The 27,108-nt window shown below is 50.3% G+C and overlaps 1 protein-coding gene across 2 annotated transcripts in view; it reads left to right on the top strand.

Annotated features, from left to right (window-relative positions):
- VEPH1 (ventricular zone expressed PH domain containing 1) overlaps positions 1-27,108 on the top strand; it is a 51,043-nt gene that overhangs the window by 23,570 nt on the left and 365 nt on the right. The window contains exons 7-12 of one of the 2 annotated variants that reach the window (XM_041405949.1): positions 4,946-5,155; positions 6,113-6,507; positions 14,965-15,104; positions 16,862-16,996; positions 20,941-21,058; positions 26,126-26,262. In XM_041405949.1, the coding sequence (XP_041261883.1) occupies positions 4,946-5,155; positions 6,113-6,507; positions 14,965-15,104; positions 16,862-16,996; positions 20,941-21,058; positions 26,126-26,262 (1,135 nt within the window). The remainder of the gene's footprint in view (positions 1-4,945; positions 5,156-6,112; positions 6,508-14,964; positions 15,105-16,861; positions 16,997-20,940; positions 21,059-26,125; positions 26,263-27,108) is intronic. The other variant, XM_041405950.1, reaches the window with a different exon arrangement.

Here is a 27,108-nt window from a genome sequence, read left to right as displayed (position 1 = left end):
TTTCTGCTGTCTCAGCTGCTTCTGGCTGTGCATCCTAAGGTTGAAGTGTTGTGGGGTTTGTAACAGTGAGGATGGGAATGTTATTTAAATAGAGGATGGCAGTCACTTCTAATTAGTAAGAGACTTAGAATTAGATTTGTGTATCCTGCAGTAGGTCAAGGGGGCACACAGGAGCAGTGATTCTTTGGAAAAATGGAACACAGGTGTCAGAAAACTCCTGAGAGTGAAGGCCAGCCCTGGAGCCAGACTGGGAGCAGTGGAGCCAAAACACTGAGCTCAGTGGAGAAACAAATAATTGGTGTCCTGGAGAGAGGTAAAAATGAGAAAGGAGAGGAATCCAGATAGAGCCCCTGATCTGACTACAGGGCTGTGAGAAATGTCCAAGCCTCACCTGGTGGCAGAGCCTCAGCAGAAAGCAACCCTCAGCATTCCCAAGCCATCGTGGTCCCTCCATTTATGGTTGAAAAATTACTTTCTTTGTTAAAATACTGTGATATTCCTTATTATTCTGGGCTGAACATTCATATCTAGAGCTGCTAAGAAAACCCAGTTAAATGTGCATCCTAAGGTTGAAGTGTTGTGGGGTTTGTAACAGTGAGGATGGGAATGTTATTTAAATAGAGGATGGCAGTCACTTCTAATTAGTAAGAGACTTAGAATTAGATTTGTGTATCCTGCAGTAGGTCAAGGGGGCACACAGGAGCAGTGATTCTTTGGAAAAATGGAACACAGGTGTCAGAAAACTCCTGAGAGTGAAGGCCAGCCCTGGAGCCAGACTGGGAGCAGTGGAGCCAAAACACTGAGCTCAGTGGAGAAACAAATAATTGGTGTCCTGGAGAGAGGTAAAAATGAGAAAGGAGAGGAATCCAGATAGAGCCCCTGATCTGACTACAGGGCTGTGAGAAATGTCCAAGCCTCACCTGGTGGCAGAGCCTCAGCAGAAAGCAACCCTCAGCATTCCCAAGCCATCGTGGTCCCTCCATTTATGGTTGAAAAATTACTTTGTTTGTTAAAATACTGTGATATTCCTATTCCTTATTATATTCTGGGCTGAACATTTATCTCTAGAGCTGCTAAGAAACCCAGTTAAAAACAAGGTTTTCATCAAAATCTGGCTGTTTCTAGCTAAAATTCTCTCTGTTAAGGACTGGCTGGAGAGTAGAAGCTTTATTGTCTGTGTGAGTGTGGTTACAGATGATTTTCTCTCTCTGCTCCTTGATTTTATTAATTAATTTATTTATTTTAAATTTAATTCCCTCCCCCAATCCTCTGTGCCTTCATTATCTCAACATGGCTGTGAGAGATCACAGCAAAATGCTGTTTTTTCAGTTTTTAGCTATTTGGTTTTACATTTCAGGCCTGTATCAAGCAGAGTATCAGCTAAATCAGACAAGGCTGAATGAGAGCTGTCTGCTGATTTAAGCAGAATTGGTTTTGACTCGTGCTTGGGAAGTGGGACCAGTCCAGATGTGAAGGTGGAAGTGCCCTCCCAGCTCTGGAGCTGCTGCAGTCACTGAGCTGAAGAGCAGCAATCCAGAGTGTTTGTGCTGTGAAGGGAAAGCAGGATTTTAAACTGTGGGCCTGGATTGTAACCATTCCTTCCAAAACTCCTGTGTTTACATAAGGAGAAGCTGATTTCTTCAGAGCCATGGCTGGCCCGGCGTAGTTTGACACAGGGAGTTTTACATGCAGGGACTGGGGAGCATAATTAAAACCAGGCCATGCCCTGTCCCAAAATTGCAAGTTATTCAGTCCCAGAGGGGCTTTTAAAGAACATATGCAGGGTTTTAATGGACTTAGCCAACCTAGAGGGGCAGTGTAGTCAATTAAAGGGGAAGAAAGCTTCAAAGTCCTGGTTCTGTGTAAGAACTGAGCTTAAGGTGCTGCACCAGTGCTGCTCCTCCCAGTGCTGTGGCTGCTTGGAATTGTTTGGCACTGGGACAGGAGAGATTTAGGTTAAATATGAGGAAGTTTTTCACTCAGAGATTTAGGTTAAATATGAGGAAGTTCTTCACTCATAGGGTGGGCAGGCCCTGCCACAGGTGCCCAGAGCAGCTGTGGCTGCCCCTGGATCCCTGGCAGTGCCCAAGGCCAGGCTGGACAGGGCTTGGAGCAGCCTGGGACAGTGGAAAGGTCCCAGTGGAAGGAGATGGAATGGGATTATCTTTAAGGTCCCTCCAAGCCAAACTAGTCTGGGATTCTGCTGACAGTTCCATGATCATTCCTCCACCACTTGCCTTCAAACTTTCTTGTCCATCCTATTTGAGGAGGTGATTTTCTCTCCCCTAACAAACCACAAATACCCTGACCCATCCTTGTAGCCTTCATGCTCACAGAGGTGAAGCCCTGGCCACAGTCCCAGGTGTATTTTCATAAATCTCCCTTTGGGATGCTCTTTGTCCCACTGTGAGCTCCCCACTGCTGGTGTGGTAATGGTGCTGCTGGTCTGGAGAAATGCCCTTTGTGCTAATGCATCACCTGGGCATCGAGGTGCATTTTCCCAGAGGATTTGAAGCATGAAGCCATCAGCAGCCTGGCACTATTTTTGGCATGATGGTTTCCCCGTGAGCTCGTGCACCCTCCTCCTCCTCCTGCAAACAGCTTTGGTGTAAGCTGATCCTGCTCCAGCAGCCTCAGCAGTGCCTCTTGCCAAGGCTGCAGACAATGGTTGGTCTGAGAGGAGCTGGAAGGGGAGCCCAGCAGGAAGGGCTGCCAGAGGTCCCAGTGGGCTGGGATGGAGCCCTCACTGAGGGTTTGGTGGGGGTTTGTGCGTTTGGCTTCCCAAGGAACTGATGTGGGCACAGGGCTGGTGCACAGGAGAGCTCCTGGGCACTCTGAGACCCTCTGCTTCCTGCTTGGGAATCCTGGCACCAGCAGGGGCAAAAATGGGATGGTGGCTTGAGGAGCCCACCCTCCACACCCCAGGAGTGATTTTTTTTTCTGCTCTACATACAGAAAATAGGGTTCATCCAGGGTTCTTTTCCAGCCATAACAGTTTTGTGGTTCTTTAGGAGAAGTACTTCTTGCATTCTCTTCACAAAGCCACAGGAGCTCAGCAGGAGAAGGCTGGACAAAGAGGTGCTGTTTGAAACACCATTTTTAATCCCAAACATCACCAAGGCTCCCTGGTTGGGGTCTGTCACTCCCAAGGCCCATCAGTCCATCAATCCCCTCTCTGTGCCCCCAGGCTTTGCCCATATTTACACAGGGAACAGGAGTTTTCCTTAGAGCTCACCTTCCACAATGGGAGCAGTGTTGGGAGCTGTGGTGGAGTGACTGCTTTCCAATAAATTAAATCTTGTCCTACATCCCCAGAAAGATTTGTTAGGAAAGGTCACATCAAGGGTCTTTATTACAGAAGAATATTTTTCAAGTGCTCCTCAGTGTTAATATATTATGAGATCTTGCTTGAATTAAAAACAAAGCAAGACAAAACTTGCCAGCTCCCCTGAGAAATATCCTGAGCTGCCTTTATCAAAACAAGTGAAAAAGTGCATTTTGTGATGCCACATTTCTGGTTGTTTTTTTTAAAAACCTGGCTTTTTACAATTGGTAATTTGCAGTTTGGGGAGTTTTTAATGGGCTCCCCCACTGCGAGTGTGACTTGTGAGACTCTGCTGCTTTGGAAGGGCTGTGTTAAACCCCTGGTTTGTGGTTTTATATATCCATGTTTTACAGATTTAACTATTCAGATGTTTGTTCATCAGGGGGGAAAAAAGAAACTCAAACAAAGAAATAGTCAGAAGCATAACAAACTTGTTTTAGAGCTGTGAGTGGAGTTTAAAAAGTAAATACTGTCCAATCCCCCTTGATTCTCCAAGAGATTCCTGTTTGCTTTGTGCTGCTCCATGATTTTTGGTGCCAGTTCCTGCCTGCTTGCAGGAGTGAGATGGGAACGTGCACACCATCCCAGCAGGGCAGGGAGAGGGGAAGGAGCAGTGATGCTCTTGCTGCTGATCCCTGAGAAGTCCAGTCCTGCTGCTGCTGCAGCATCTCCAAGGCAGAGTAAGGATACTCAAAATTCAGATTTCCAGCACATGGCCAAATATTCAGAGGAGCTGAGTCTCTGTGCAGGCTCTGAGCAATGAAGGAACCCAGAAAAAGCCATTTTCAAAGCTGTTTGAGGGAACCCAGCACGTTTTTACCAACAGTCTTTCCCAGCAGATTTCTTTTTGTCCTGTAAGATCAACAGCTTCCCTTCAATTTATTGGAAAGTTACCTTTGAATTTTGCATTAAAATGTTCCATATTGTGGCTGCCCATCCCTGGCAGTGCCCAAGGCCAGGCTGGATGGGGCTGGGAGCAGCCTGGGACAGTGGAAGGTGGCACTGGATGGGCTTTAAGGTCCTTCCAACCCAAACCATCCCATGATTCTCTGATTCTGTGATTTTACAACAATAATAATCCAAAACAGAGCTACTTGCCCTGCAGTACTACAAGTTCATTTTAACTCTTCATTTTCTCTTTGCTGAGCTGGAGTCACATTGCTCATAACTTTTTCCAAGTTTTAAAAGGTACTTTTCTTTCTCAGAGGGCAGTAATTCAGTAAGAACTGCATGTACTTTGGTCAAAGCTTTAAAACCACAGATTTCTATAAAGTCTGCAAATAGCTTGACTTTTGCCTTGTTAAAATAATGCAATAAGTCAGTGTTTAGCAATTTTTAGAGAATGGTTTGAGTTCAGATGAAAAACTTTTGACTATCAGGGACAGAGTTGTGATTTGCTGGTGCTTGGCAGTTTCCATGCCAGGGTTGTCAGAGATATTCAATGCTTCTGATCCATCAGAGATGTTGATCTAGGAGATGTTGCTGAAAATAACCTCAGGGAATCTCTGTTTAAACATAATTATTTTACCAGATCCAAACCACAAGTCCCAGGCACAGACACAGCATCAGCACAATGAACAGAGTGTGCCAGAGTTAAACCTCTGCTTTCTGCTTCCTCAGGATGGAAAAGGACCCTGAGGCAGAATGTCCTGCACCACTGAGTGATTTAAAATCTGTCGTGAATGGCAGTGAAGAAGATGAAAAGCTGCAGGTTAAAATCCAGGCTTTTGAAGAGAAAATAAATGTGGACAACAGCACCCCCGGCTCAGTGAGGAGATACAGCCTGGGCCAGGTTTCTAAAGAAGAAAGGAAGGATATGAGGTTTAACAGGTATGGCTCTGGAAAATGTGTGAGGGGTTCAGAGAGATCAGTTTTGTCATAAAACTTTATCCAAACATGGAGGGTTTGATCTGCTCATGGAATACCCACAGGCAGCATAAACCTAAATTTAACCCATTTTTGCATCCATGAACTTAAGGGCTGGATGAAATCTTTCTAAATCCCAGACCCCCAGAATGGTTTGGGTTGGAAGGGACCTCAAAACCCATCCAGTGCCACCATGGCAGGGACACCTCCCACTGTCCCAGGTGCTCCAAGCTCCAATGTCCAGCCTGGCCTTGGGCACTGCCAGGGATCCAGGGGCAGCCACAGCTGCTCTGGGAAATCCATTTAATCTTTTCTGTGCCCCAAAGAAGCAAAAAGGGCTGGAAAAAAGCCCCCAAAACATTGAGATATCACAGACAGGAAGGTCCTGAGAGCTTTTCTGGGGCATTATCACTAACAATATTTATCAGTGACAACAACGTGACCCACAGGCTCCTCAGGCTGTCCCTGCCCCACAGCTCCACACAGAGCTGTGCTCTTCCAGCTCCAGGACTGGCCCTTCCAGCCACTTCTGCCCTCTTTGCTCCCCTCCATCCCCAGCAGGGATGCAGGGCAGGAAGAGCTGGAGGCAGGGTCCTGGTTCAGTGAAATTGCTGTTTTTATGGTGGGATTGGTGCAGCAGCCACACCTCCCCAGGCTCTAGGATCCTTGCAGAGGGGCTGCCTTGCTCCCCCCTGGCAGATGTGGGGATATGTGGATGTCATTTGGATATTGTTCCATTTCATTTGCTTATTAAAGCTCAGGTTTGAGCCTGGCTGTGGAAATGCAGATTTCCCAGAAGGTTCTTGCCCCTGGCTCGGTGAGCCCCACACTGGGCTCTCTGAGGGAGCTGCACAGGGCACATTTTGGGGGGATTTTTGTGCCCTGCTCTGTTCCAAACCCTTTTTCCTTTCCTCCCTGCAGGTCCAAGAGCCTGGCCCTGCACACGCTCCGGGTGAGGGGGCTGAGCTCGGAGGGAGGGCCGGACGAGGACAGTGGGGACATCCCTGCTGGCATCTCCTTCTCCGAGCTCTGCCTCAGCCAGGAGCAGCAGCAGGTGCCTTTTGGGGTGCAGCCCGAAGCAGGGCTCGTGGGGACCTGCCTGGTTTCACACCAGAGTGCTGATCCCCCCCAGGCAGCCAGTCTGCCAGAGGTGAGCCCGGAGAAGGCCGTGGAGGGAAGGGCAGAGGCAGCCACGGGCCCTGTGGAGTACCAGGACAAGCTGTACCTGCACCTGAAGGAGAACCTGGGCAAAGTCAAGGAATATGTGATGGAGATGGGGAGGAGGATTCCCATCCCTGAGCAGTGTGTGATTGAAGGTAAGGGATGAACCTCCCAAGGACTTCTACACCCACCCAGACCCCCCTCAGGGCCCAAAGGGGAGCAAAGACCCCCCAGCACAGGCAGGGAGGAGCATCAGCTGTAGGAAACAACATTTCCCAAATGGAATCTTTGGAAACCTTCCGGGATTAATTTCCTTCAGGGACACATCCCATCCCATGCCTCTCCCAGACTCCCATGAAGGCTCAGATGAACATTTCCTTCTGGATGTCATGGGGAGTGAACCCTGAGGGTGGCAGAGCCTCTGGGCACAAGACAGGGCAGGAAGGGACATTCCCAGCTCCAGGCTGGAGCTGTGGACATCAGGGACATCCTAGGACATCAGGGATGGATGTGTGCTGGAGATTCCACGTGCCATGGGCCCCATGCTGGTCCGTGAGGCTCCTGCTGGGCTGGCTTGGGGCAGGTCTGGGGCTCCTTCCTCATTAAATCAGCTGGATTGGGACAACAAAGGTCAGGACCCTCAGGGCAGCACATTCCAACCACAAAACTCCCTGAGGGCACAGCGGGGTGAGATCCCCATGGGCTGGCTTGGGTTGGATTCCATCTCACCAATCCCTGGGGTGCTCTGATGTTTGCTGCTTTCATCCCTGGTGGGTCTGTGATCTGCTCCTCTTTGAAGTGAATGCTTTGGGCTGGGTTGGGCTGGGTTGGGTTGGGTTGGGTTGGGTTGGTCCTGCTTGATTCCCTTTGAGGTGAATTTGGGTGCATCCAACTCCTCACTGGTGGCCATGAGCTGTTCACAGCCCAACCCTTCCATGGGCCAGGTTGATCCCAAAGAGCAGCTACCTCAATCAATTTAATTTAATTTAATAAATTAAATTTCCAGTCACTTCAAACATCACCTTCTCATACAGCATCACTTCAGCTCCAACAATCATCAACTGAAGTTGATAAAATATTTATTTCTTTCCTTTCTCAGTGGTCAAGAAGTGGAAAAGCAGTTTCCACTCATAAAAGGGATATAATTCTTTCTCTATATATATTTTATAAGCTTATGCTTCTGAAGAATTTCCTAAATACCTTAAATTCCAGGTTTAGTAGTTGAAATAGTTATTTGGTAGAATTAAGGATAAAACTTGTGTTGCACAAAATTCCAGTGAAAACATGAGAGTGAACAATGTGGTTTTTGAAGTGCTGAGTGCTCTGACCCCACATTAATGAAATCCCATATATTGAATATTTTTTAATGTATTGCTCAGTTTCCTTTCTGCAATACCTCTTATGATACATCCTAGGCATGTGACTATTTCTAAATTCACTCAAACTATTGTAATTTCCTGAAAATCCTCAACTAGCATTCCTAGGGAAATTCCTTGGGCAGGGACACATGTGCAGAGCAGAGATTTATGGGACTCGTTCTGAATCTGTTGAAGAAATGCAGCCCTGCTCATTCCACAGGGGACAGCTCTGTTAATATTCCAGATATTGCACAAAGCTCTCCAAAACCCTGCAGTTATTGCACTTCAGAGATCCCCAAACTCTAACAGGGCCCACTCAAAGGCGTGTTTTACATTTCACCAACGTGTTTAGCAGAAAAAAACAAGATTAGAGAACATTAATAAATATAGTGGGCTGATTTTATGTTGGCTGTGTGGGAGTCTGAACTGGAAATTTAATGTGTAAGACATGGAAGATATGAAAAGATAAGAACCCCAGAGCAGCCCCTCATGAGACAGAGTATTTGAAGGAAATAATGGCAAAATGTGTTGCAAGAGTGCACATTCCCCAAGCTTTCCTTTCCCTGCTCAGGTCTTTCCTGGGATTTCAAGTGGCAGCTCTGAGGGGTCAGCAGGGTGTTAATAAAGAATTTAGAAGGATTTCCAAGGGGTGATGGGCCAAATTCTGCTCTCTTGACCAGAGTTCCACCCCTGCTGGCATTTCTGCTGCTGCTGGTGTCTGACCTGGGGCAGCCTGTCTGGGATTGGGGGGAATTCCTCATTCTTAACCCCAGACTGGGGCCTCCTCCAGAAGGGGGTGTGCTGCTGAGGGCAGAACCTTGGGAATATCCCAGTTTTCCTACAGGACCCCTCGGATCTGGGCACTAACGACACAGGGGAAGGTGTCCCTGCCCAGGAGCTGGAGGGGCTCTAAGGTCCCTTCCAACCCAAACCATTCTGGGACTGCCTGCATTAATTAGAGCCTCAATTTGGAGCATAAAGGATGAGAGTGGCTACAAGAGTGTGAGGAAAATCAGAGAGCTCCATGTGGAGATAAATGGCCTCTGCAGGCTGGAAAAGAGATTTGCAATATCACCAGTGACTGGGAGGATTAACTGAGTGTCTGCCCCGATCCAGGTGCTGGAGAACACGCCATGAAGTTGTCAGAGGCAAGTTTAAAACACACAAAATAAGCACCTCTGCTCTGCTAAATTGTCTGTGATTTGCAAATTGCCTTTTTTGCTCTTGAGTCAGATGTTTGCTGTGTAGGTCTTACCCCTCACGGAGTATTTTTGCTTTACAGGGTGTGATTTGCAGGCTCCTTGTTGACTTCTAAGCTCGTTCAATTTATATTCCATGTCCAAATGGATGCAGTATTAACTGGAGTGTCAGATTTTACAGCTGGGAAGGGCTGCAGGTTAAGAAGTGTCAGGGTGGATCCATGAACTGTCTGTGACAGTTTGAGGATGCCTCATACAGACCTTGAAAAATTGCCATGTCAGCCCTGTTGTTTAATATTTACTATTTTTGGCTGGCTGTGCCTTGGGCAGGGGAGAGCTGTGAATTGGGTGATGATCCTACAGCAGGAGCAGTGCTAGCACTGGGCTGTTGGCCAGAAGGTTTTATCCTAAAGAAAAGGGCTAAGCTGGGGGTGTTTCACCCAGACAAGCTGCAACACCAGACTCACGTGCATAAGGGGATTTTTTTGGAATACCACTGCAGTCAAAGAGGGGATTTGAGCTGGGGAAGAAAGAAGGAGCCCAAACCTACAAAAATCCATTTACTGATTCAGTTCCTGCTTAGCTTGAAGCCTTGTGCTCTGACCCACATCTCTGACATACCTGATGCAATTTGAGGCATTTTTTTATGTCATGTTCATCACATAAAGCCTCTTAATCCTGGAGATCTTTTCCTTGAAAGAAGAGAAAAACAACAAGCCACCATATTTGTCAGGCTCTTCAGTTTTCACGGAGTTCAGCAGCCTTTTCCTCAGCCCATATTTTTTTGGGGATGGGTTGGGATGCTGTATTCTCTGGTGGTGATTTCTGATCAGGATTTCTGACCTGCTCTCCTTGTTTCCCCCTGCTGCCAGGATGGTGCCTGTGTATCCTGCCCTTGGGAAGGGCTGGGTGCAGCCATTCCCAGACAGGAGCCTGCACAGCTGCTGGATTTGGTTATAACAAGGACAGGCCCTTGTGCTCTGCTCGGGTTCTGCTCGATTTTTAGGTAATTTGGGTAAAAAAGCCACTATTAATGCCCAGAGCTTTGAACGTGGAGTGAGCTGCTGGAAGAAAAGCATCTGATGATATCTGTGTGTCAAGGATGCTGGAGGATTTGCCATCTCCAGCCTCCTTTTGAAAGGACAGAGCCCTGGGAGATCACAGAATCATTTCCCCCTCGCTCACTGAGGCCAGTCCAGCGACACCCAAGGAAAAACATTGGAGCCATTTTCCAGCAATCCCTCCTGGCTGCTGGTGCCATGCAGGAGGAAATCCATCCAGGGAGCATTCCCTGGGACTCCTGGCAGAGGAGGAGGCGGCAGGGGGAGCAGGTTGCAGCGTGCTGGCCCCCAATGTGGTTGTTATTATGTTTTATGTGGTACTGAGGGGTAATGGGGACCAGATGACGGCGCGGATGGAACAGCTCATTGCTCCCCTGCAGTGCTCACCCCTGCTCCGGCCTGACGGATTCCAGCATTCCATCAGCCAGCCCCTGATTGGGAACAGATGGGCCTCGGGTCCTGCAGGGGGATCGCAGAGCTGGGCAGGCTCGGCAGAGCGTTCCCAGGGAGCAGCGCTGCTCTGCAAACATGAGCTGGCATTCCATCCGCCAGGGCTGGCATTCCAGACACCCCAGGGGCCAGGGAGGCAGGGCCATGGCACTGCCACTGCTGGGGATGGCGGTGCCACTGCTGGGGATCGTCAGGGAGGCAGGGCCATGGCAGTGCCACTGCTGGGGATGGCAGTGCCACCGCTGGGGATGGCAGTGCCAGCACGCAGGATGACAGTGCCACTGCTGGGGATGGCAGTGCCACTGCTGGGGATGGTGGTGGCACTGCTGGGCATGGCGGTGCCACTGCTGGGGATGACAGTGCCACTGCTGGGGATGGTGGTGCCACCGCTGGGGATGACAGTGCCACTGCTGGGGATGGCAGTACCACTGCTGGGGATGGCGGTACCACTGCTGGGGATGGCAGTACCACAGCTCAGGAGGGCTGTGCCAGCACTCAGGAGGGCAGTGCCAGCACTCAGGATGGCAGTGCCAGCACTCAGGTTGACAGTGCCAGCACTCAGGATGGCAGTGCGACCGCTCAGGATGGCAGTGCCAGCACTCAGGTTGACAGTGCCAGCACTCAGGATGGCAGTGCGACCGCTCAGGATGGCAGTGCCAGCACTCAGGTTGACAGTGCCAGCACTCAGGATGGCAGTGCGACCGCTCAGGATGGCAGTGCCAGCACTCAGGTTGACAGTGCCAGCACTCAGGATGGCAGTGCGACCGCTCAGGATGGCAGTGCCAGCACTCAGGATGACAGTGCCACCGCTCAGGATGGCAGTACCAGCACTCAGGATGGCAGTGCCAGCACTCAGGATGGCCGTCGTGCTCCTGGTGATCCACGCTGTCAGATCGAGGAGAAATTCCCAGTGCCACAGGCAGCGTTGGGAATGTGCCCAGCTGTCCCCTGGCTGCCCTCACACACGTGTGGCACATCCTGGGGGCCTCACACCTGCCCTGGGAGCAGGCTGCGCTCCAGGTGGGCTTCATCTGGCAGCTGGGACACTCCTGGGGGTGGTGGCATCAACCACAGGACTTACTTGGAGCAACCTCTAGGAGTAGGGGAAGGAAGGGGGAGTAGAACAGCATGAGCTTTAAGGCCCTTCCAACCCAGTCTGTGATTCTGGGATGATTTTATGGCTTCTGAGCTCTTGGATTTGCCCCTTGGATGTGGAGTCTGTGCTGAGTGCCTCATTGTTGGTGTCCACCCCCGTTACAGCCCTGCTTCTCTGCTGGTGTTGGTGTAACTCACACCTTGCACTGAGTTATGCCCTGCACACAAAGTTAGTGGTGTTAAGAACAATATAAAGCAGTATTTATTGAAGCTGCTTGCTTTAAAAATTGCCCTCTCCTCCTATAAATGTATTTATTGTTTGCATACTTTTTGTAACCCAAACTGAAGAGGTCAGGCAAAGGAAACTGAGGAAGCTGAAAAAGCTTAAACCCAAAATTTTAAAAGTTGCATCCATTTCTTATTGGTTCCATGTTTATGCATGGGTTTGATTCTATTCAGGAAATTTATGAGCATACTTTTGCTCCTATTAACAGATTTCATTTAATAGTAAAGGATCACCAATGTAAATCAAATAACACATTAATTGTTCCCAGAGCCAGTGACTCTGTACCCTCCTGGTTCAGCCCAGCATGTGAAGCTGCAATAGGTAACAATTAACAGCTCTGCTGACATTCTTCTGGTTATATTTTGTTCCTTTTCCCCAGGCACAACCACTCAGTTGTGAACTTTAAAATTGCAACATATATTCCCTTGTTTCCTGTAGGAGAAAGGAGTTGTTGCTTATTCCCTGGCTGGAAGGCAGAGACACACCAAGAGCTGGGCTGAGAAATGTTCCTTGGCTCAGGAATGGTTCCTTGGGGTCTTGATCAGCCTTCTGGGGCATTTGGTGACTCTGTGGGTGGGTTTGTGTCTTGTGGTGCTCTTCACATGTTCTCGTGTTTCAAAATCCTTTTCTTGTGGTACTTGGACTCTCCTGCCAAGGCTGAGGAAGGAGGAGAACCTGGCAGGTACTGAAAGGATAGGAGAAAATGGTCTTAAACTGCCAGAGGGCAGGGTGGATGGGATATTGGGAAGGAATTCCTGGCTGGGAGTGGCTGGGATGCAATTCCCAGAGCAGCTGTGGCTGCCCCTGGATCCCTGGCAGTGTCCAAGGCCAGGCTGGACACTGGGGCTGTGAGCATCTGGGACAGTGGGAGGTGTCCCTGCCATGGCAGGGCCTGAAATGAGATGATATTTAAAGTCCCTTCCAACCCAAGGCACCCCATGATTCCATGGTTCTGCTGAATTGGAATAACTGATATTCCCTGTCAGAGGTGGATCCTGGTGGTTCATCAGGAGCTGCTGAAAGCTGCACGTAGCAAACGTGGGCTCTGCTCAGCCATGCCAAACCCAGCACATCAAACAGAGCAGAGCAGCCCTGAGGAGCTGCTCAGCTCATTCCCGAGCCTGGCAGATCATCTGGGAAGGAGCTTTCTGCAGTGCTAGTGACAAATGAGTGCTGCAGTTTTCCAGGAACTTCGTGCTCAGCCAGGCAGGGCCCTGCTCTGGAGCTGCCGTTGATTTTGGCACGTGTCCTCAGCCTCCGTGTGCTCCTCGGTGTCACCACAAAGCCTTGCTAAGCACTTTCTCAGGAGCTTCTCCATAGATCCTTTGCCATTTTTACCTGCAGCATTCGGGAATGTCCTTCCCAGCCCACCAAACTGATCCCACCTGGGTGCCTTTTCTCCCCAGGGGCTGCAGCCCTGCCCCTTCTGCTCCCAGGTTTTTTGTCAGTCCGTGTGTTTGTAACTGGGAGAGTCACGGCTGTGCTCCAGGGAAGAGGAAGGACAAGCTGCCTGCTCCTCTTCACCGTGCTTTGGGGTCATTTTTAGCTAAGACTCATTTCCCATCTTGAAACATCAACTTTTCACACACATGGCCCCGGGCCAAGCCTGATTTCTGCTTGAGTGCATGAGTGAAGGTTATTTCAGCATCTGTGAGGGGTCTGCAGTTTGGAGGAGCATCTGTCAGCAGCCTCCTTGGAAATGTCATTGTGTGCTTTCATGTGCCCCAGGATCCAGGATGGCTCTAATTAACCCCTTTGGCTTCCCAAACTCCTCTGTTACAGTGAACAGGAGCACTGGCAGGTTTGGGTGAGAACTGGCAGGTTTGGGTAGTGAAACTCAAGTTTTCCCCCTAGCCAGAAATCCAAGTGTGTGCATTTCATGCCATAATCCAAGAGAAGTGGATTTATGCCCCGTTTTTCCCTGCTGGGGTGTGTTGCTCATGGGCCAGCCATGCAGGGATGTGACTCAGTCTCTTGCTGTCCTGGTGAGTCACAGTGGGGAGAAGGGGGAAGGAAGAAAAGGCTCAAAGAAAATCTCCTGACTGGAAAAGTGAGTTGTGACTTTGGAGAAAACGTGAGTAAGCAGAGATGGTTTCTGGATCTCCTGACAAGGAGAGGCTGAGAGCAGAGGCAGCCTGTGTGTCCACAACAGACAGACTCGAAATGCTTGGTTTGACACTTTCCATCTAATCTAAGATGTGAATGCACAGGAGGAAAATGTAATAAATTCAGTATTTTGTGTGAAGGTGTGATATGTGAGGAATGAGTTTACCAGAGGTACAAAAGGATGCTTTGCTAGAACAAAGTGTCAGTGGCCAGGTTGCCACTGAAAATGCAGAAAATCTAAAAGTGGGATGTTGGAACCTGCCAGAAATGCTGCAGAGAGGCCAGGTGGCTGTGAGGCTGGGAGCAAACCTCCAGAAGCTGGCAAGGGGAAACCATTTTATCATCCTCTGACAAAGCTGTTTGGGTTTGCTGAGGAAATGGCTTCACATGGACAGAGGGCAGGGATGGATGGGATACTGGGAATTCCTGGCTGGGCTGGAATTGCCAGAGCAGCTGTGGCTGCCCCTGCATCCCTGGCAGGTTGGACACTGGGGCTGGGAGCACCTGGGACAGTGGGAGGTGTCCCTCCATGGCAGGGTGGCACTGGATGGGATTTAAGGTCCTTCCAACCCAAACCATTCCATGATCTATAGTATTTAGCAAAAGCAGAATTGTGCATCTCAAGGGCTCCATTTCCAGTTCAAGCCATCACCTCAACAGGGATCCAAAAGTGTCAGCCCCACCTGGCTGGGGCCTGCTAGGGCAGGGGTTTTCCAACAAACTTTTTACATAGGATAAGGGACACACAGTTTGGATGGGCCTGCTGGTTTGATATCCCAAACACACCAGAAAGCACAAGGACTGTGGACAGCCTGGCTGGGCTCTGCTGCCCCTCCTGCATTTGGCTGTAAAGGGTTACTGGGTAAGGTCTGAAGCACTAAACACTGAATTTCTCTCCTTCTTTAAGGGTGCAGACACATCAGTGCCCTGCTGGCTGCAGGAGTGCCCCAAATCCTGAGGGGAATGTTTTCCCACGTGGCTCTGGCACCCCAGCACGGGCACTGAGTTTCCTCTCTGCTTTGTAGCTGATTTTTACATCCCACGTTTGCCTTTGCAGATACTGTCCAAAGCTGTGTGGCAAAGCTGTTCTTCAGCTGTCCCCTGAAGGGCCACTACTGCCTGTACAGCAAATCCAGCTTCACCCTGGTGAGCCAGCAGCCTCCCCTCTGGATCCACATCATGTTCCTGTTCCAGCAGGTGAGGGCCACACCAACCAGGGCCCCTCTGGGCTCTCCTGGGCCACTTGGACAGGAATTTTTCGTGGTTAAACTCATTAAATGCATCTCTAACTCAGCCATTTGTGACCCTTGTGGTCCCTCAGGAACTTGTTCCACTAGGCTGAAGTTATTTTGTGCTTTATAAGTTTTTATATTTCTGTTAAATACCCCAGATTCAAACTGGCTGGGGAGATTACAAAGTCTGGGGATAAAAAAGTGGGACCAGAGCATATTGTTCTTATTCAGGTAAAACTTCCAGGTGCCTGGAAGCAGCCAGGAGCTGGCAGTGGGTTTTAGGGGAGCAGCACCAACCCCAAGGCTGCAGGAGGAGGTTGGAGGGGCAGAACCCACTGGGGTTTCACTGCAGAGGTTTGGACTGAGCAGAATTTGTAAATCAGCCCAGTGCTGTTCTACCACCCCTCAAATGATTTTCCTGTGTTTAATATTGCTTCCAAGAACAGCCCAGCACTTGCACATGTGTGGAATTTCCTAACAGGTTACAAATAGTGTGAAACTAAGAGAGAAGCCTCCATTCACACTTCAAGATGCAACAGTGGGGTTTGAGCTGAAATACAATGTTCAGTTTCTTATCACACACAGAGCCTTTCACTGCAGTTCATCCCATCCTAAGGCAGCCTTGGGAACAGCCAGGATTATACAAAATTCACACAGTGAGGGATGCTGTGGATGGAACAGCCTGAATTGCTCTGCCCTGTGTGTTTTCCTAGAAATAAATACTTTTCAAGAACATTGGTCAGTTAATTTAAAAAATAATAATGGAGAGTTCTACTGTGTTTCCAAACTCTTGCATAGAAATTGGGAAATTATTAGTGCAGGACAGCAGGATTAGGCTGGATGGGTTTGCTCAGACAGAGGAGACAGAAAGTCCATCCAGGAATCCCACATTTGAAGGACATTGCCCATATTGTGAAATCAAATATTTGCAGTATGGAAAATCAGATTTGTTGTGCACTCTTATCTTGGCTCTGGTGTGTAAATGCATTCTTTAATTAAAAGATCACGGAGGAGATGGAGGAGAGGCACAAATGTTCTCAGCCACAGTGCTGCTGTGTGAGCAGTGGTGCCACAAAGAGCTCGGGCTGTTGGAATGCCAGGGTCACCCACAGTGCTGGGAGCTTGGAGCCTTTGGCTCAGGGAGCTCTGGAGGGGACAGCACCCACCCAGCAAGGTGACATCCTGTCCTGTTCAGGAGCTGAAAGCTCCTGCACTCCGTGCTGAGAATGTCCTGTGCAGTTCTCCCTCCTGAGCTTCATCCTGCCCTCTGCCCAGTGCTGCTCGAGGACTGAGACCTGGAGGAGCTCCAAACAAGCTCACACAGCCCTGCAGGGGCGTGAGGCACCTCTCCCTCTGGCTGGAAATGCCAGGTTTTCCCAGGGGGATGCAGCTCCCCCAGGTCTGTGTGTGGTTCACAGAGGCCAGTGCTGCTGACTGGTGAGAAATTCACATTTCAATACAGAACCAGGTCGTGTAGTGGCCCTTGAAGGGCAATCCTCAGACCTCAGAGATGTGGGATGTGCAATAAACTTCAGAAACCCAGAGGAAATGAGATGTTTGATGTTGTATCCAGTTGTGAGCCCATTGATCCATCAGAACTCCCTGGGCAGAGCTGGGCTCACCCCTGGCTGTTCTCCTGTCTGTCCCACTGTGAGCACAAGATGCTTTTTGGTAACAGCTGAGTGAAAAAACACCTGAAATCATTCTCAACGTTTTCTTCAGAGCCTGTTGGCAGAACCTTTGTCCATACAAAGCAGCTCTGTGCAAGTCCTCAAGGCCCTGTGGGAGAAGACTCAGCTCGAGGGCACGCACAGCTTTGAGACTGCCATGATCCAGTCCACCTTCCCACACCAGAAGGTAAGGGGTTAATTTCCTCACCGATTAAAAGAGCAGGAGGACTTGGTCCTGCACTTAGGAACCTTTGCTCTGTTCAGGGGTGTTTTGTGCTGTGCTTTGAAAGGTGCCCAGGCTGGTTCTGCACCCCTCCACTGAGCTGACCCATGGCATGAAGAGCAGGGATGCTGCACGTGGGTTTGTTCCTGCTCAGTCTGGAGCTCTAGACTCAGCTCAGCTGCAGCCCTTGGAAGTTCCCCCAGCTAAACACAGCCCTGGATTTTATGGAGTTATTTGTCTGCACATGTGCCATTAGTTACCCCCATGAGCTGAAGGGATTGCAGCCCAAAGCTCTTTTCTGCCTCCAGGATTTCAGTGAGTGCTCTTTCCAAGCTATTAATCAGCTGCTTGGAAAAGGCCACTGTAGGATTGGAAAACAAATATCTATTTATTCCTGGGCATCTCCATCCAGCTCAGTTGGATGAAATGAGTTGTCAAACATGATTTTACAGCACTCTCTCTCAGAATATTGTGGGCATGAAGATGTCTGGTGGAATAGGATTAAATTACCAATATTATGGCTGGTTTAAAACCAGAGTTTTGTTAGGAGCACCTTCTACACTGCCAGGATAATGTGGTGAAGAAGTGGGGACTCTTGCTGGGGGTCAGAGGAGTGGGGTCCCCCAAATCTGAGTGCAGCTTTGGGGCCAGTTTTACTCACACCCAGAGGAGCTGTGCTAAGGATTTGAGCTGCTGTTGAATCCAGGCCTGGCTCATCCAGAGGCTTTAGAGCAGCTTTGCTGCTCAGCAGGGGTTTAACTCGAGCCCCTGGCAAGCTCCACTCACCCAAAGGCAGAGCTGGTGCAGAGTGAAGGGTTTAGGGAGCACAGGGCTCAGGCACAGCTGGGTGTGGGCACCAGTCCCAGCTCAGGGGATCTGCAGGGCTGCACCCCTGGCACTGCTCAGGTGCAGGAGTCCAGCCTGTCTGGGAGCTTTCCTCACTCCATGGCAGTGTCTCAGGCTGGAGTCTTGTTTTTTGGTTTTTTTGGGTTTTTTTGCCAGGGTTGGGATTAAATGTGTGAGATATTTCTTGTTGGGACTCAGATGTTTATTAGTTCTTATCCATGTCACAGTCTCACACTCCCTGAGTTCTGCAGCACTTCACTCCAACACACTAAAAATGAAGCTGTATATCTCTCTACAAGGCTTTTTAAGGATAAACTGTCCAATTAAGAAATGACACCTAAATTATTTCTACTTTTAACCCAATAGCCAACCACCCATGCCCACAATGAGGACTTTTTATCCAATTACAAAAAACCACCCAAACCATGGAGAAGAAGGTGAAGAAGGAGCAGCCTCCTCCCTAAACCCTCCATCTTGCTTTATATCTATTACTATATTCTAGCCCTTAAACTCCAAGTTTTCCACCCTGTGATATCACACACTTCTATTCAAACTGCACCCCCACAATCCCAGTTCCATCCTTCCATTTTGGAAGCTTCTCCAGGCCTCAGGTCAGTGCAGTGCTCTCTTGGGGGTCAGAGCCTGGCAGCACAGAAAGTCTGGAATTCCCAGTGACCAGGGCTCCACCAGCTCAGAGTTCCACAGCAGCAGAGCTGGGAGGGGGATCCTGGGCTCTGCAGGGACCCAGCAGCCCTGGGGCTGAGGACAGGCACAGCTGGAACCCCCTGAGCACTGCAGGGTCCCTCCTGGCCTCTGCTCTTTGCTGCTGGATTGACTTTCTGCTTTGGTTTTGTTCATTAACACAGAACCAGAGTTTGTTCTGGTTTTGTTTACTACCAAGAGCCCGAGTTTGTCTCTAGTGCAATTTCCATTCAGTTTTCTGGGAACGAGGACTAGGACTGCCATAGAGAAGGTTTTCTTCAGCTTTTGCAATTCCAAAAAAATCTGCCTGGAACATTCCCTGCATGACCTAGTCCTTATTTTCCTCAGCTTCTGTCATAATTGCAATTTGTCATCTCAAAAGTTCTTACTGCTAATAGGACTTCAGACATTGTGAATTATTGGACAAATTATTGTATTTGTTGGTGTTATTCCTCTGCCAGTAGTCCAGGAAGCAAAATCCTGGGGGTGTGGTTGCTTCATTAAGTACAGCACTTTTAATTTTAATGGCTTGAAGTGTGTTGATGCAAAGGCAGCATCAACATTGTCTGCTATATTTGAGACTAAGTTTATGCATTGTGTTCTAGTAGAGTCTGAAATGCTTTTTCAGGGTAGGATGGGATATTGGGAAGGAATTCCTGGCTGGGAGGGTGGGCAGGCCCTGACACAGGTGCCCAGAGCAGCTGTGGCTGGCCCTGGATCCCTGGCAGTGCCCAAGGCCAGGCTGGACACTGGGGCTGGAGCAGCCTGGGACAGTGGAAGGTGATACATTTTTTCTAGTATGTATTCTAAAGCATTTTGCAAACCTGGAGAGTAATGTATGACATCAATGCTTCACTCCAGACTGAGTTCTGAGAAATGCCTTCAGCTGTGGTGATCCCTGGAGCTGCAGCCAGGGCCTGGCTCACACAGAGCTCGCTGTGTTCCACTGGGCAGCCTCTCCATGCCACAGAAAACATTCATTTATTCATTCAGCACGGCTCCAGATGTGCCAGGAGCAAAGCACTTCCAGATGTGGATCCTCCCAGGTTGCCTGGGCTCTCCAGAGCTCCTTGTCAAAGCCCTGTGTGTGCCCAGCCCAGGGAGCTGGCTGAGCTCTCCTGTGCCACCTCCCCCGTGGCAGCCCTGAGGTGGTGACTGCTTTCCTGTCCCCAGGTGATGCCCACGGGGATCCCTTTGTCACTCAGCTTTTAAGAGCAGAATTAACATTTTTGGGTCGCTCTGTTCTCCCCTCTCCTTCCTGTTCACGTGGCAGAAGGAATGGCCACAGTGGCACAAGGGGCTCTCTGAGCTTTTCAGGCTGATGGAGCAAGGGCATGAGATAAATCTCTCCTCTCCAATTAGGTTCTTCTCTCCTGAAATAAGTGGCTCCTTGCAGGTTATTTCAGGCAGGCTGGAGTGCAGAGGGGATCAGGCATGGACCATGTCCCCGGGTGCCACATCCACACAGCTTTAACTCCCTCCTGTGACTCCACCACTGCCCTGGGCAGGCCTTTCCATGAAGAAATTTTCCCAGTATCCAATCTGAGCATCCCCTGGCAGAACTGGGAGCCATTTCCCCTTGTCCTGTCATTTATTACTTGGAAGAAGAGCCTGACCCCCCCTGGCTGTCCCCTCCTGTCAGGAGTTGTGCAGAGCCACAAGGTTCCCCCTGATCCCCCTTTTCTCCAGGCTGAGCCCCTTCCCAGCTCCCTCAGCCTCTCCTGGGGCTCCATTCCCTTCCCAGCTCCCTCAGCCTGTCCTCATCACTCTTGTGTTCCAAGGTGGTTCAGCTGTTGGGAAAAGTGCTGGGCCAGGCTGCTGACAGGGGCATGGCAGAGGAAAAACAAAACCTAGACCAGCCCCAATCCATAATTCATGATCAGCTGCTCCTGCTGGTGGAGGGAGAGACCAGCTCAATGCCCTGTCCTGCGCAGCTCAGTGCCCAGCTCAGTGCCCTGTCCTGCCCAGCTCAATGCCCTGTCCTGCGCAGCTCAGTGCCCAGCTCAGTGCCCTGTCCTGCCCAGCTCAGTGCCTTGTCCTGCCCAGCTCAGTGCCCAGCTCCGTGCCCTGTCCTGCCCAGCTCAGTGCCTTGTCCTGCCCAGCTCAGTGCCCAGCTCTGTGCCCTGTCCTGCCCAGCTCAGTGCCCAGCTCTGTGCCCTGTCCTGCCCAGCTCAGTGCCCAGCTCTGTGCCCTGTCCTGCCCAGCTCAGTGCCCAGCTCTGTGCCCTGTCCTGCCCAGCTCAGTGCCCTGGCCCCTTGTCCCTCTGCAGAAGACATGGGAAGGACCCCCTGTGTCCCTCTGGATTTGGGGTACTGGTGCTTCTTCACCTCATGAGTTTGGTTTCTCTCCTTCCCTCCCAGGAGCTGGAGAACGTTCAGATGCACCTGGAGGAAGTGAGGTTCTTTGATTTGTTTGGCTACAGCGAGGAGGCAGGAGCCTGGCAGTGCTTCATGTGCAACAACCCCGAGAAGGCAACAGGTACAGAGGGGTCCTGCCTCTGTCCCTGGGGGCTGCAGTGCCTGGAGTGAAGCTCACTGGTCGTGCTGGGTGTCTGGCCATGGTGGGAAAAGGGGAACCAAACTTTCCAGTGGCTATTTTAGCTGGAATTCTCTCTTAAACTCATCTTTGGTGAGGCATTCAGGACCAAACCTGATTTGGTGTGTGCTTAGAGGGACACAACCCCAAATCTGCACCATCGCTGAGCCTTGGGGAGTGGGAGGGCTCTGCACCCATCCTCCAGTGTCCAGATACAGGATTGCATCTCCTGGACCACATCCCAGCTCCTCTGGAGCCCACCCAGGTGCCACAAGTCAGGGCACATTGGCACAGAAACAACACCTGGTTCCTGCTTCCTTCACTCTCAATTATTTGCTTTAGTACAATTTACTCCACAGTGCACACCTCCTTAGGGACATGGTGATTAAGTCTTCTAAAGGCATAATACTTCAGCTGTACTGGAAAAGAGGGTGGGTGGGAAATGGGGAAAACCAGCTTTTTTCCCCAGTATAAGCTCCTGGTGCCCTGCTCTTGAAGCTCTCTGGCAGCCAGCAGTGCAGATCAGTGCCCTGACAGGCAGAGGAATGTCTTGTTCTCAGATGCTTTCTACCACTCCATAAAAGTCTGACCAGTCCTGGCCAAGAATTTGGACTGTTCTGGCCAAGTGTTTGAATAATTGGCTGTTTCAGAGATTTATTCTAACAGTTATTGTCTCTTCAGACTGCATCAACTCCGAATTTAGGAAGTCTTGCAGGAGTGGCCAGCTGCTGCTGCAGGCCGGGCTGCCCCTGCTCATTCCATGGCTGTTTGAGCATCTTCTCCTTCCCGTGGGACTCCAGGACCAGGACAGAAACCCTGCTCTCAGTTAAAACTTCATCTCCACAGAGCTCTCAGTGTGGTTTCCCCATCACGTCAGGGATGTTGAGCGATGAGGAAAACGAGACTCTTGCTTAAAATGTCAGAGCTTAATGAAGCAACTTTGGTCTGAATTTCCAAAGACATTTAAGCAGTCCAGCCTTGCCTCACTCCTGCTCTCCTGGCTGTAACTGTCCTTTGCATCAGCAGTTGCTCTCTTTGTCTCACTTTAAAAGAATTTTTGTAAGAAAGGCTCATTGTGAGTATCATGATTTGCTTCTGAGCTCCAAAGGCCTTTAGAAAATCAAGAAAATAAATTCCCTGAATGGGTCATGTGAAAGCTGAGGAAGGCAGCATGGAAGAGGGAGGTCAGTGGAATAAAAATTTGCAGGGAGTGACAACTCCACCTTTGTATTGGTGCTGCAGAGCTGTGGCAGCTGGGAAGGCTCGTGGCAGAGTGGGAGACCCTGCAGGGTCTCTCTGGGTTTGTAGGATCTGACACAAGGAAGGATTTGGAGGTCTCCTTGGATTGGTAAGGAATTTAAAGGCCGTGAAACATCTTTTATTTTCATTCCCGAGTGTGAAAGACCCTTTGAAATCTGAAATACTTGTTGAGAGGCAAGAAAGCAAGTTCTTCCTCTCAGCAATTCTGTTTAGCAACCGAATTCCTGTTGAAGAAGGAATTCAGAGGCAAAATTGTTTTCTATTATTGTCTGCTGGGTTTGCTTCATGTGGGGTTTTGTTGCATTTTTTGAATGCCATGGTGCAAGATGCCATTTATCCTCCAGACTTGGGCAAACACTGCCTTAAAGCCCTGGCCTTGCCTTGGGATGGGATTCCCAGAGCAGCTGTGGCTGCCCCTGGATCCCTGGCAGTGCCCAAGGCCAGGCTGGACACTGGGATTTGGAGCACCTGGGACAGGGGAAGGTGTCCCTGCCATGGCAGGAGTGGGGTGAGATGATTTTTAAGATCCTTTTCAGCCCAAACCATTCCATGTTTCTGTGATTCCTGTTTGGCCGTAGCTGGGAGGGATTTTGGGGCTGGAAGCTGATCCTGAGTGGAAAGAACCAGTTAAGCTGAAGCAAAGTGGTTGATGCACCCACAGTGACAACTGGAGAAAGTTTGACTCCTCCTCATGCATTCTTCTGGTGCCAAAGCATGTCTTGTACAGCCACACTTGTCCAGAAGTGCTGTTCAATCACCCTGGATTGGCTTTTCCTGCCCCTGAGGAGCAGCATTCCCACAATCCCTGCTGCTCTGCCCTGGGCTCAGGGGAGGAACAGCAGCTCACACCGTCCTGTGCTCCATTCCAGCACAGGCACCTGGAGTGCTGGAAAGCACCAGGATTCCTCCTGTTGGGACAAGCTGCCTGCTGGGAGCCTCATTCCAGCACAACCCCCCGGACTGGGAGTTTGGCTCCACGAGCTCTTGCACAAAACATTCCGCAAAACCACCGGAGAGTCCACGAGGGAACTGAGGGAATTCCAGCTCCTTCCCCCCTCTGGAAGCTCACAAAGACAGGCAGGGATCCCTGGGGGCTGCAGAGGAGCCATGGGCAAGGATTTGGGATTGGGGAAGAACTGAGAGTGTTTGGGAATTCCTCTGGAAAACTGCAGTTCCCTGGGAAAGCCAACACCACCTTCACTTGGGAATACATTTATCCCCCTCCTAGACTGCCAGCTATCCACAGAAATGAAGGAGCCCAGCTCCAATCCTCACTGGAAAATCATAAAAAGTGGCATCCAGCAATGTGTTCCTTCCAGGTTTTTAGCAAAACCCAATGTGGTGATTAATGGAAGAGAGCGAATCCATATTCCCCGAGGTTAATTGCATTTATCTGCCACACATTCCATTCTTTCAAGTTCATAGGGGTTTATTATCACTGAGATCATTCATGAATTCTTGTGGAGGATTTTATGTTTCATCAAATTCAAGATTTAAAGCTTTGGGTTTTATCTGTCTCAAGTTCATCTTGGAAGAGTTTGGAGGGTTTTTAACTTTTTATTCAGTACCCAAACTACTTAGAGCTGGATGTGTTGTCGTTCTGCAAAGAAAGCAAGATAGAAAGTAGAAAATTCCAACAGACACATCAACAGGAACTACTCAGGGTTAAACTGGAGTCAGTGTGTCTATATTAAGATGATTTAAGAAAAAATAAGTGTTTCAAGACCTTTGGATATTTCATGACCTTTTCAAACTGAAAGGGGAGAGATTTAGAGGAGATATTGGACAGGAATTGTTCCCTGTGAGTGGAAGCTTTCCCACCGTGAGGATATCAAGCACTGGCACAGCTTGCCCAGAGATGTTGTGCAGATTTTCCAAGTCCCACGTGGATAAATCCACGAGCAGCCCAGTCTGACCCTGTGGGTGACCTTGCTTGGAGCTGCAGGAGAGACCCCTCGAGCTCTCTTCCAGCTGAGCTATTCTGGGATTCTGTGAAGTCAACCGCAAGGAAAATAAGCAGAAGGACTTAGAAAAACATTGGAAAAGAGTTTTATTCTTATCTTGCTTGAATCTCTCTCTCCTAATCAGCCCTTCAGACACGCTGGCATCGGATTCATTACGGCCACTTTGGAAGCTGCCACCAGAACTCCCCCGGGCTCCTTTGTGGATACACAGGAGAAGTCCTTTGGTAGCATTGCCTAAAGCCACTGGCTCCTTACAGAGATCAACATTTCTTAGCAGATCATGGGTTTGAAAGATTTTGGCCATTAAAATTCACTTTAGGCCAAAATTGCACATTCACTTCCCTTCTCATGTTGTGCTCCTGACCACAAACTATCTCGGTATCATCTGGTCCCTGAGCCTTTTGTGCTTTACCCCTCTCAGTTTGGTTGGAACATTTTTCTACGGCTCTGGAATGGGATTGAAGATGTTCCTGTGGAACCAGGAGCCAGGCAAGGAACAATATTTAACAAAATTACAAAGTTTTTAGTACAGGGGACACTAAAGTGTGGTTCTGTCCCACTAAAGAGCATGTGGGGAGAGGGTGCAGCCCAAATCAGCCTCCTGGGAAATGTATCCCCTTTTGCAGTGACAATATTTATACATTTATACAATATTTATACTCTGCTTTACTCTGCCCATGCCAGGCTGGTGCTGGCACAAAAATATCCAGAAAAGCTGTGGAGTCAGGGCTGAAGGGGCTGCGTGGAGCGGAGCACGGCCTGCTCCTGCCGTGGCAATCACAGCTGCAGTTCCCCCCGGCACTGAGGCTCTGCCAACCCCCTTTTCATTCATCCATCTCCTTCCAAGCGCTCCCTGCCTGCAGAGACAGGAATATTTATGGTCTTTCCTGAGGAAATTGCACGAGTCCACACTGCACCCCCCGCCAGCCTCGCTGCCAAGGAAAACAGTGCTGGGGGAAGGACACATCCTTTATCTACAGCTGATGCCTTGTCTTGGCGTTGGTTTGCCCTCTTCCAGACAGGGGCTGGGTGCCCAGGAGGCCATAAAGCCTTTGGCACTCCCTTGGGTGGCACTTGGGCGCCCCAGGCAGCTCTGGGCTCAGGAGCTGCCGACTGCAGCGAAGGCTTTCAAGGAAAAGCGGTGCTGGAGGGATGGGGGGGCTGGGAGAGCAGCCAGCCAGGGATCACTGCCCCTCTGACAGATGCTGGGATGGGCTCCAAGGGAAACATCTCATCCAAAAACATCCCTGCTCAGACGCCTGTGCCTGCACTGCCCTCCAGTCTAGCTGGTCCTTTGTGTCCCGGCCATCGATGGAAAGATAGAAGAGAAAGGAAAAAGAGACCCCTAGGAGATATCAGGGCTTTAAACTGCCAGAGAGCAGGGTTGCGTGGGATCCTGGGAAGGAATTCCTCCTGGGAGAGTGGGAGGCCCTGGCACAGGGTGCCCAGAGGAGCTGTGGCTGCCCCTGGATCCCTGGCAGTGCCCAAGGCCAGAAATGGGTACTGCAGGGCTGGGGTGCAACTGGGAGGTGCAGTGGTGGGGAGAAGTTTGGGATGGCTGAAGGAGTAGGAGAAGAGATGGACGAGGGGTGTGAGCTGTCAGCTCCATCTGCTTGGCCTCTCCAGCAGGACATGGCTGAGGGCTGAGCTGTCTGTGTGGAGTGAGAGCCGAATGCTGGAGGCTGGGACAATGAGGAAGGCAGAACAACCTTCCTGCAGCACGGCAGAGCCTTGGCTGGGGAACAGGGAGGGCAGGACTAACCCTGGCCGTGTGCTCCCTCCCCAGGCATCAACCAGGACGGGCAGCCCCTGATGGAGGGCAAGCTGAAGGAGAAGCAGGTGCGCTGGAAGTTCATCAAGAGGTGGAAAACGCGCTACTTCACCCTGGCTGGCAACCAGCTGCTCTTCCGCAAGGGCAAATCCGTGAGTCCAGAGCAGCCCTGCCCTGCTCCCTGCCCTGCTCCCTGCCCTGTTCCCGGGGCTGCAGCCCTCAGATCTGCCCGTGGTGCTGCTCCCAGGGGCTGGCAGCCCTCAGCTTTACCTGTTCTGCTCATCCCAGAGGCTTTCACCCCTCAGCTTTGCCCGTGGTGGTGTTCCCAGAGGCTTTCATCCTTCAGCTTTGCCTGTTCTGCTCTTCCCAGAGGATTTCACCCCTCAGCTTTACCTGTTCTGCTCTTCCCAGAGGCTTTCACCCCTCAGCTTTACCTGTTCTGCTCTTCCCAGAGGCTTTCACCCCTCAGCTTTGCCTGTTCTGGTTTTCCCAGAGGATTTCACCCCTCAGCTTTGCCCGTGGTGGTGTTCCCAGAGGCTTTCACCTCTCAGCTTTACCTGTTCTGCTCTTCCCAGAGGATTTCACCCCTCAGCTTTACCTGTTCTGCTCTTCCCAGAGGTTTTCACCCCTCAGCTTTGCCTGTTCTGGTTTTCCCAGAGGATTTCACTCCTCACCTTTGCCCGTGGTGGTTTTCCCACTCACAAAGTGCATGGCAGGGGACAGCAAGGGCAGCCAGAGTGCTGCCCAGGAGCTGTCACTGCTGGGTTCCCAATTTTCAGGGGACATAAAGACCATCTCATTCTGTCCCCCTGCCATGGCAGGGACACCTTCCACTATCCCTGGCTGCTCCAAGCCCCTTAGACACTTCCAGGGACAGGGCAGCCACAAGATGTGGCAGCAGCAGCAGCTGGTGACTCCTGGGAACATCTCCACAAAGAAGGAGAATCCCAGAGTGGTTTGGGCTGGAAGGGACCTTAAACCCCACCCAGTGCCACCCC

This window comes from Onychostruthus taczanowskii, unplaced genomic scaffold (genome assembly GCF_017590055.1).
Source record: "Onychostruthus taczanowskii isolate IOZ18803 unplaced genomic scaffold, ASM1759005v1 scaffold24, whole genome shotgun sequence".
NCBI classification, from domain to species: domain Eukaryota; kingdom Metazoa; phylum Chordata; class Aves; order Passeriformes; family Passeridae; genus Onychostruthus; species Onychostruthus taczanowskii.
This window is presented reverse-complemented; position numbering and strand designations above follow the sequence as displayed.